The sequence below is a fragment of the Aspergillus glaucus genome (genome assembly GCF_001890805.1).
Source record: "Aspergillus glaucus CBS 516.65 unplaced genomic scaffold ASPGLscaffold_23, whole genome shotgun sequence".
In the NCBI taxonomy this organism is placed as follows: Eukaryota; Fungi; Ascomycota; class Eurotiomycetes; order Eurotiales; family Aspergillaceae; genus Aspergillus; species Aspergillus glaucus.
The window spans coordinates 80,157-89,533 of NW_019170475.1; the positions used below are offsets into that span (position 1 = coordinate 80,157).

Here is a 9,377-nt window from a genome sequence, read left to right on the forward strand (position 1 = left end):
TTTTTTTTTTTTTTTTTTTTCTCTTCTATTTGTGTTTTGCTACGATTACTTCATTACGTTCTTGGTTTTTGTCTTCTTTCCTAGATATGGGGTCCTAATCTTTTATATAATATATTATCGAGACGCCATTTGTCTCTGAAATGGAACTACCCATCATCAATACGTCTTTTCTGTTCATATATACGATAGCAGAAAAGAACTTGATTACAACTGATCTGTGTGTCTATTCAATGATAAGAACTAATACCTACAAAGCAAGGACCTATAAATGTTGCTCAATGTGGTGGCTCATGTATTGTACAGTACATCCTAGACTTTCCACACCATAACTCCAGTCATCCTAGCTCAATGACACCTTGCTCAATGAGAAACGTAACGTCGAATCACGCAATGAAAACAGACAGTAAAGTACCATGCAAGCATATAGCAATGTCAAAGTGAACGCAATGAATAAACGCAGATAAAAGATAATGAAAAACACAGTCAACTACAATACAACCCTTAATCAACTCCAGCGTACAAATCGACCACGATGTTGATGGCTGCGACGAGAATCTCCGCGGCAATGAGAACGATGACTGCAACCCCGATGTTAGCATTGTCTTACTGTATCACGGAAAGGGAAGAAACCTACCGATCCATTCCAAATACTCGCCATGACGATGCGTCAATTGATCTTTCAACACCGCAAGAAGATCCGCAATAACGTCCAATCGCTCAGTTAATAAACTCACACGCTGGTCCATTTCGAGATAGCTCCGGACAGCCTGATATACAGGTTCTAACTGCGGCTCTGCCCACATTAGCTCGGGGCTGTCCAGGACAGAACCTTGTAGATGGATATTGATTCGTAATATGAATAGTTCTCCGATTTGCATATTGATTTGTCGTCGGGTGAGATTGACGCTGCCGGTTTGGGCGATTTGGGCGGGATAGGGTGCGGTGCTGGAGATGGTTTCCGAGACGATGTCTTCGAATAGGGATGTTTTCACGGATTGGGACAAGGCGTGCGAGATGGCGAGTTTGATCATATGATTCCGTGGGTCGCGGAGGGAGATGAAGTCGTTGTATATCCGGGCTTGGTATTCGCGGGCGTAGTAGAAATTGAAATTCTCGACTTGGGTATCTTCCGGACTCAGGATCGAGGTCGCGAATTTGGAGATGTCAGAAAGGAATCGTGATTCGTGTGCCGGGGACATTCCCCATAGGACAACCGTGCCGTAGTCGAACAGGTATACTTCAGGAGTGTGAATGGTCGTATCGAAATCTTGTATCTCATCCGTCCGTCCTGTAGATTCAACAACCTCAGCGCCATGATCACCATCACGATGCGAATCCGGGCCTTGAAGATTGATCAAATCTCCTCTTCGAATATTATTACTATCGGGAACTTCGACAGCACTATCCGAATACCTGCGTTCTCCAGACGGCCGATTCCCTTCCATACCAAATCCATTATCCCCAAATATCCGGGTCCCCTTCTGCTTATTTTCATGTTCGTAATCATACGGCGAGTAAACACATTCATCGTACAGCTTCGGATTTGCACCACGGGTATTCGACCGCGACTTGAGAAACCTAATCACCCCATCCAACCGATACGAATTCGCCGTACAATAAGCCGTAACCCGCGGCAAGCGATCCCTATCTGCCTTTCCTAGTCTTGCTGCATGACTCCTAGCCGTAGGTTCCTTAATCCGCGTAATCTGCGAATAGACATCTCGCGGAAAATCACCCTCCACAACCTCCTCTTCAGCAGCCGTCTCCGGGTCCGGAAGAAGCTTCAATTTCTGCGCCTTTTTCGTCGTTCGCTGCGGACCGATTTTGGACGCTGAGGAGGGACTCGAGGGTGCATTGAATGGAGTAGCTCCTTGGCTGTTACGCCGGCGGAGCTTGCTGTTCAGAGCTGATAGACCGGTTGTTCTGGGCCGGCCGCCATGGACGGGGGGTGAGGCGGAATGGAGCGGTTGGAGCGCTGGATTTGAGGGAGCGGCATCGCCGTATGTGCTGATTGTGGCTAGGGGATTGAAGGTCACTGTTCGCGGTGGACGATTTGCACGCGGTGACGTATTGGAGGATTCCGACTGTTGATATTGGGGAAGCAGAGGCGTTGTTTCGGCTTTGGATGACATCTTGGATTGGAGAGAGTGAATTGGTTTAATATATAGAGTCCATTGATGGATAGAGAAGGGTTTGCGACGCGAAAGAGGCGTGGGGAGAAGGGATTGATGAGTGTTGGACGACAGCGGACGGTTTGGAGCTTTGAAGCTTTGCACGTGCTTCCGCCCAGCGTCCGGGCCAATCCAGATTACACAACAATGTCTATACAACCAAAAGAAATACAACGATGATAACAGTCAATTGTTCTCTACTAGGGTATACAATGGATTTAAATGTATTTGCTGGTCCTAAGAGATAAGAATGAAACCCGATTTTCCAGCGCCTTAACACCAATCAAAGACATGCTCTGTACATCAAACCTCCCACATTTTTATGCAGCACGACAAGTACGATAAAGGGAATTGAATCCTCAAATAGGGAGCTGAACATTAAGTCTGTAGCCCATGAATCTAGGCCCGGCAGTCATGAGACCCGAAAGCCTAAATGGTTGTTCGCAATGAACCTAAGCCGTTGATCCATTGCGACATGCTCAATACGTATGTGGATGACTGCCCGGGTATTAAGAGCATGGTCGAATTGCAATCACCCAATGTGAAGACGAACTGGTGAGTTCGTCCGATCATCACAGCCATCACATAGACGGAACAGAATCCAGATAAACTCTATCTGCGCACAAAGCCAGACGAACCACCTGCGGCCCTTCTTAAACCGTTAACACTTGCGGTACTGTGGCTCTTGTTAAGCCAAGTATCTTTCACGTTGCGACCAGACTTCGAAGCCTTTGGTGCCAGTGCGGTTTTCACCTTCTTCCGAGAAGGACCCTCGTCGAGTACCCGAATCGAAGTGTCACCCATTTTTACATCCTTGGGACGCTTCTCCTTCTTATCGAGGAACTTCAATTTGTTGGGTTTTTTCTGTGCCGGTTCGAAGTCATCGATTGGAGGTGTCGGGGGTCTTGTGGCAGGCGCGGCATTGAGGATTTCATCAGGAAGCAAAGCGGGAAGAGCGGTTCGTCGTGTGTCTTGAGTTGTTGAGCCTTGGAGAGTTCCAGAGCTTTCCGATTGTGCATCCTCTGTCTCTTTCTTTTTCGCAGCCAACTTCGCCTGGGCTTTGCGTTGCTCATCCAGTTGTTTCCGCCTTTGCTTCTTCAATTGCTCTTCCCTGTAACAGTTAGAATAGGATAAAAGGAAATGAGGGGAAAAAGCAACTGACCTCTGTCTAATTTTTTCTTGTTTCTGGGCCTCCAGCTTAATCTTTGACAATTGCGCAGAGTTATCGATAGCCTCCGGGGCATCGTCGTCGCTGCTCTCATCATCGTCTTCTTGGTTGTCGGCTGAGGCTTCTTCTGTTGGTATCTCCTCCGGCAGTTCAGGCTCTTCGCTACCGAATTTGATGTGACCCTTCTTCTCAGGAGCTGTCTGTTCTTGCTTCGATTCCGACCCCTCTACCTCCGACTCATCTTGCGCATCTTCCGAACCTTCAGTTTCGCTTCTCCGGCGCTTATTACTCTGACCATCCTTTTTCCCAGTGTTCACCTTCCCATTCGCAACCGTTGTGCCATTGGGTTGAGCTTCCGCAGCAGCCTTGTTCCCCCGTCTTGTTGTGACCATCTTTGGTTCGTTATCAGTGGTTGCGGTAGGTTTGGTCAGGTCGTCGGGATTGTGTCGCGTCAAAAGACCCTTTGCAGCGGTGACAAGGTGAGAAAACATAGAGGATCAAAGAGGTCCACTATGTATTCTGACCAGACTGGTTAACTGGATAAATATTATTGCGTGTGAATTTATTGGGTAGAGATGCTCTTCTGGATGTAGAAAAAAAAAAAAAAAAAAGGCCGTCCGGTGCGATGTTGACCCGAAGGCGGTGAGATTATCGCATCAGTAATATGAGACTATGTATAGCGGATTGGCCTTCAAGACTGAATAAAGAGGGTGAGAGATAGGAATGACAAGAAGATTGTGTGGTATCTCATATATGCACAACCCGATATATAACGCCATCCGATTATAGAAACCAATCAAAACCCTCATATTTTAGACGCCCAAGAACTCCATGTATACCAATATATCTCACGCAACGCCCTGTAGAAGTCGCATTGGAAGGTCGAGGTTGCGTTTTATCTGGCAATCGCCATTTGCTTTCGCTCCATATGCTCCTCGTTCGCATTCACAAAATCATCCTCCCCAACATCACTCAGTTCATCCCAGAACCTCCCGTGCTCTTCTCCATCGTCTCCGCTCACAGTCCACATACTCTCCCTCAGACGCTTATTCCGCTCACGGTCCTCCTCAATCCTCTGCTCAATCTGCCTCTTATCGACGCGCATCCCATTGGGCCTAGAACCCCGCGGTGTCCCTGTCTTCGGCTTCCCACTACCTTCACCCCCTTCCTCATGTTCAAGATCAAGGGTATCGCGTTCTTTTAGAGCGGCGTCGATCTCAGCTACCGACTCGGCGGAGAGGATCTGCTTGGTTTGGAGACCGCTGAGGACTCGACGGACGTGCTTCACGTTTGCTGCGCCTGAGCCGTCTGGTGGGACGACAGAATCGACTACCCGTAGGATATCGCGCTGCATCATTCGAACGTAGGGGAGGTGGTCTTCTTTGGTGGCCATTTCGCAGAAGTGTTCGACGAAGTACATGATATTGGCTCTGTTATTCATATTATTCTAGATCGCGTTAGTACCTGTGTTCAATATCTCAGAAAGATATATACGAACCCTTTCAAGTTGTTCCAAAATGCACGAGTGAAGGTCCTCGTCCAAGTCGCGGTATTTGAGGGCATAATGCGCGGCTTTCTGTGACGATGTGATAGAAGCACTTAGATGCTGCAGCTGCGCTGTAAAGCGCATGCGCACCTCAAACGGATCTGCCATCATCTTGCCGGTGTGTTTTTTTCACAGAAATATAAGATGGAAGTATGTAGTTGTCTGTTGTTCCTGGGGGCGCTGATAAAACGGCCGAGGAAGGCGGTGACGTTTTGGACGGGCAGAATATGTGGGGTTGTTGGAGACGATGCAGCAGGTTTCCTCCAGGATTGAGTCACGCTTTGATAAATTTTTATTATTCCTATAAGAAGGACTTCGAGTGACAGCCTTTCATTGAACATAAATACTACCTTCGGAATTGAATATGGCTGCATCGAACGACATGACCCTCGCGTTCCTGGGCTGCGGTATGAATACCAGCAATGCCCATCGAGATAAGCAACTGACTGGCATCACAAGGAAACCTGGGAATCGCAATCCTCTCCGGTGTTCTCGCATCCATAACTGAAGCCAGAGACGACGCATCATATGCTGCCTCCGGAGACGTCCCGCAATTGATCCCTACAAAGTTCATCGCCTGTGTCCGCAAATCCGCCCAGCGTATCCAGGATGCCGTTAGCAAATACCCCTCGATTCCAGTTCAGATCTTCCAAAACGACAACATCAGTGGAGTAACGGAGGCAGACGCTATCATCCTTGGCTGCAAACCCTGGATGTTAAAAGAAGTCCTGGACGTTCCCGGCATGCGCAAAGCCCTGAAAGGAAAGCTGCTTATCAGTATCTTGGCTGGTTGTCCCGTTGAGCAGATCGAGGGTGTCTTGTACCCGGACGACTCCATCTCGACCGAAGACAGATGTCGCGTCGTCCGCGCTATGCCCAATACAGCCGCTATGGTCCGCGAATCAATGACAGTTATTGAGACCTCGTCTCCTTCGCTCCCGGATAAGTGGGATAAGCTGTTGACTTGGATTTTCACGCGCGTTGGCCAGGTGTCCCGTCTTCCTCCTGATAACATGGACGCCTGTACTTCGCTGGCAGGCTCTGGGCCTGGGTTTATGGCGTTGGTTCTTGAGGGTCTTGCTGATGGCGGCGTGGCGATGGGTCTGCCTCGTGCGGAAGCACAGCTTATGGCTGCTCAGGTCATGCGGGGGACGTCTGCTATGGTGCTTGATGGTGAGCACCCGTCTTTGCTTAGGGAGCAGATTTGCACACCTGGTGGGTGCACTGTGGGAGGGTTGATGGTGCTTGAGGAGAATGCTGTTAGAGGGAGCATTGCTCGTTCGGTACGGGAGGCTACTGTTATTGCTAGCCAGCTTGGGCAGGGTGTCAAGAATGTCAATGGGACGCGGCACTAGATGTGGTTGAATGCTTTAAAAGTGTTCATCGTGTAAAATAAATATAGACGGTAAATAGTCATGGCATAGAAAACAGCAACGACAAGTTACGACTGATATATATTTGTTAATGGAGACAGACAAGACTTAAACCAGTTCTATCATCATTATCCAAAGCAATCACATTCGAAACCAAGGATCAAAATGCCTTGATATCATGTCTAGCATCTATTAATATACATCAGCAAAAAGCAAACATGAGCAAGAAACCATTTCGGAGATCAGCCCTATAATGACGGCCGCCTCTCCAAAGAACTAGCAAGGCTATTCCCATCATCACTCCCAAGTAAACCAACCTCTTCAGCGGTGGTCGGCTGGATTTCTGCGTAACCCTTGTCCTGGTGGGATTCCGCTCCGTTAAGGACAGCCCAGACATCTTTCTTCGTAAGCAAGCCCTGTAGTATACCCTTGTTGGAGAACAGAACATAGCGCAGGCCGAGTCTCTGGAACATCTGCAGGACAATCAAGAAGGTCGTATGACTATTGAGCGTGATTGGTGTTTGGTCCATCCATGGTCGCAGGTCAAGAGTCTCTGCTGGGTCTGCGAAGGGTTGGTGTGCGAAGAAGACTTGTGTTTCACCGGATAAGCTGCGGTTAGTCTTTTTTGAGTGTTTCAGAGCGAATGAGAGCTCGTTCCTTGAGATATAACCCAGCAGAACAGGATTCGATGTATCTGTAACGACAGGGAACCCGCGGTATTGTGTTGTCGCGAGAACGTTACGGAGGGTATCAATTGTGTGACCGATGGCCACAATGACTGTGATATCATCAACGATAGTCATGACCTTATGGGCGGGTACATCTGGAGGAGTCGTGTCATCACGATGGTCGAGGAAGGGGTATTCATTCAGATGAATCCACGACTCATAGATCCCACGCTTCCCGAAGATATCGCCGCACCACTTGGAGAGCATGACCGCAATCATGATTGGGATCACATAGGTCAAGGCACCCGTCAGTTCGAACATGATGACAACTATGGATATGGTCATTCTCGTGGCACCACCCAAGGCAGCGGCTGCACCAATAATTGCATAAATCCCTGGTGTCACGCATGGGACATCTGGTTCACAGTTGCCGAACAGGAAGAAATCTGGATATGACTCTTGCCACATCTTGAAAGCTGTCCCCAAAGCACGTCCGTAAAGGGAACCAATCGCAAAAGAAGGTAGAATGATACCCGCGGGCACATCCAATCCGAAAGTCATCGTCGCAAGGAAAAACCCGAGAACCGCTGCCATTAGCAAGAAGGCTATCGTGGCCATTGACACCGCGCCAGGTGCGCAGAGACCAAACGGATCTTCCGTGTCCGTGCCGCATTCTGCAAATAATGATTGAACGAGCTCAGAGTTTTGAGCCCGCATGAAGAGATTGGGGAAGTTGATAAGAGCAGTCAGAAGAGTGACTATGATGACTTCTAAAACGGGACGAGCAGTGCTCCGAGATCTTCGCCATTTCGCGATTTTCAAGTTAAGCCGGATAAGAAAGGCTCCATATAGACCACCGACGATGCCCAAAATAACGAACGGGATGATCTCGAAACGATGCCATCCTCGCGTGTAAGTGACCTGGTAAAGGACGATATTTCCAGTTCGGAACGGGTTGAGTGCTTGTAAAGTTACTGCGGCTACCATTGCACAGACAAAACTCTGCCACATGGTCTTGTCTGGGAAATAATAAGACAATTGCTGGCTATGGTCAATCTGGGAATTTCATATTATTCATTTTGATAGACATACCTCCAGACTGAAGAGCACACCACCAATAGGAGCACCAAAAGCAACGGATATGCCTGCGGCCGCTGCGGCCGAAAGGACTTCGCGTTTTCTCGCTTCATTGTTGCTCAGGTTTTCGAATGGTCGCATGATAATGTTGGCACAGCAGCATGCAACATGGACAAGCGGGCCTTCTTTTCCCAGCCAGAGACCGGATGCGACAGAAAGACACTTCAGAGTCATTAATATTCAACTGCCCAAGTAGAATTGGCAGTAATGCTTACCAGTCCTAGAGACTTGATTGCCAGCGTCCAAGGGCCCATGAACTGTTTCATCACAAAACCACCGAGCACTGTCTTAATTTCCGGAATTCCACTGTGTCTTGCATAGATGGCATAACATCGCACCAGAACGGTGGCGCAAATTGCAAAGATGATCTGTTGCTGTTAGTGAGCATGATACTCAAGCGTATATGCGAACGGACTTCGTTACCGAATAGAAGATATAGAAAATGTATTCAACTGTGAAACCGCCGCCTTTAGAGTTGACATTTAAAGCTTTGCTCCAAGGTGTCCAATCTAGACATTTGGATATGTCTGCCAAAGCCATTCGTCAGTAACATAGCACAAGGGATTGGCATTAGACCAGAACCACTCACCATCGTGACCCCAGCAACAGAATGCGCGGTTGAGATAAAACTTCCCGCCTCCTGGTCCATTCTTGCAATATCCTGTTTTGATGTCGGCTAACCAGTCGCCTGCGACATCAATGAATGCTGCAATGATTCCCACTGCGACACCCGTGGCTATCAACACGAGCCAGACATTTCCAGCATCAAGCAACCTGCGCGCATACCCCACAATCCCTTGTCCACCAGAGTATAGCAGCCTTTTCCTTTGGCGTTCTTTCGTATACTCGAAGATCCAGTCGATCGCGGTAAGGTCATCGTAGCCAACACGTCGTCCTGGACCTTCCACATACCAGTCCATCGGAGCCCCTTCTTTGTGTGTGTTCAAATTCCCACCGGTAATAGTATGCGCGTTTGATGCTTCCTCTGGTGGTTGTCCATTGCGGCCAAATGCGCTGCCTCCAGGGGTCGATTCGGATGCGTCGTTGGAGAATAGATTCGACAAGCTGAATTTCGAACGCTGCTTTTTCTGTTTACGCTTAAATGAGATTCTAGAGATAACCAGGCTTTGTCAGTGACATGCGCTATATGAGAAGACGACTTCAGCATACGGTTCATGCGCCCGCTCGCTCAATGGCCCATTTCCTCCATCTTGCGGCAGCCCCGACAGGTTGTCATAGTCCGAGCCGAACGTCTCTGTGGATTGGCGACGGCTGTGAATATCCGGCCCTGACTGCGAAGACAACATGGCTTGT

At 48.6% G+C, this 9,377-nt stretch overlaps 5 protein-coding genes across 5 annotated transcripts; 1 reads left to right on the top strand and 4 right to left on the bottom strand.

Annotated features, from left to right (window-relative positions):
* Window positions 1-206: 206 nt before the first annotated feature.
* ASPGLDRAFT_156828 (YagE family protein) lies at window positions 207-2,240 on the bottom strand. The gene is made up of 2 exons (XM_022542382.1): window positions 635-2,240; window positions 207-578 (listed from the first exon to the last, which is right to left on the bottom strand). The coding sequence occupies exons 1-2, from the start codon at window positions 2,130-2,132 to the stop codon at window positions 502-504; spliced, it is 1,575 nt and encodes a 524-aa protein (XP_022397187.1). The 5' UTR covers window positions 2,133-2,240; the 3' UTR covers window positions 207-501.
* A 60-nt stretch (window positions 2,241-2,300) lies between these two features.
* On the bottom strand, window positions 2,301-3,921 carry ASPGLDRAFT_51322 (uncharacterized protein). The gene is made up of 2 exons (XM_022547505.1): window positions 3,334-3,921; window positions 2,301-3,282 (listed from the first exon to the last, which is right to left on the bottom strand). The coding sequence occupies exons 1-2, from the start codon at window positions 3,828-3,830 to the stop codon at window positions 2,784-2,786; spliced, it is 996 nt and encodes a 331-aa protein (XP_022397188.1). The 5' UTR covers window positions 3,831-3,921; the 3' UTR covers window positions 2,301-2,783.
* Window positions 3,922-4,234: 313 nt separating this feature from the next.
* ASPGLDRAFT_134378 (CTD kinase subunit gamma) lies at window positions 4,235-4,993 on the bottom strand (the record flags this gene model as incomplete). The annotated part of the gene is made up of 2 exons (XM_022541288.1): window positions 4,235-4,786; window positions 4,838-4,993. 2 exons carry the CDS (start codon window positions 4,991-4,993, stop codon window positions 4,235-4,237), a joined length of 708 nt encoding a protein of 235 aa, XP_022397189.1.
* Window positions 4,994-5,159: 166 nt separating this feature from the next.
* On the top strand, window positions 5,160-6,522 carry ASPGLDRAFT_60904 (pyrroline-5-carboxylate reductase family protein). Its single transcript, XM_022548455.1, has 2 exons — window positions 5,160-5,292; window positions 5,345-6,522. Exons 1-2 carry the CDS (start codon window positions 5,250-5,252, stop codon window positions 6,238-6,240), a joined length of 939 nt encoding a protein of 312 aa, XP_022397190.1. The 5' UTR covers window positions 5,160-5,249; the 3' UTR covers window positions 6,241-6,522.
* Window positions 6,507-9,370, bottom strand: ASPGLDRAFT_38863 (chloride channel protein; the record flags this gene model as incomplete). Its single annotated transcript, XM_022544994.1, has 6 exons — window positions 6,507-7,967; window positions 8,019-8,225; window positions 8,279-8,431; window positions 8,487-8,590; window positions 8,653-9,173; window positions 9,234-9,370. 6 exons carry the CDS (start codon window positions 9,368-9,370, stop codon window positions 6,507-6,509), a joined length of 2,583 nt encoding a protein of 860 aa, XP_022397191.1.
* Window positions 9,371-9,377: the final 7 nt, after the last annotated feature.

Coding starts and splice junctions, on each gene's coding strand:
- ASPGLDRAFT_156828 (XM_022542382.1), bottom strand. CDS start 2,132: ATGTCATCCAAAGCCGAAACAACGCCTCTGCTTCCCCAATATCAACAG. Junction 579..634: donor CGAGTATTTGGAATGGATCG/GTAGGTTTCTTC, acceptor TCGGGGTTGCAG/TCATCGTTCTCATTGCCGCG.
- ASPGLDRAFT_51322 (XM_022547505.1), bottom strand. CDS start 3,830: ATGTTTTCTCACCTTGTCACCGCTGCAAAGGGTCTTTTGACGCGACAC. Junction 3,283..3,333: donor CAAGAAAAAATTAGACAGAG/GTCAGTTGCTTT, acceptor TAACTGTTACAG/GGAAGAGCAATTGAAGAAGC.
- ASPGLDRAFT_60904 (XM_022548455.1), top strand. CDS start 5,250: ATGGCTGCATCGAACGACATGACCCTCGCGTTCCTGGGCTGCG. Junction 5,293..5,344: donor CCTCGCGTTCCTGGGCTGCG/GTATGAATACCA, acceptor TGGCATCACAAG/GAAACCTGGGAATCGCAATC.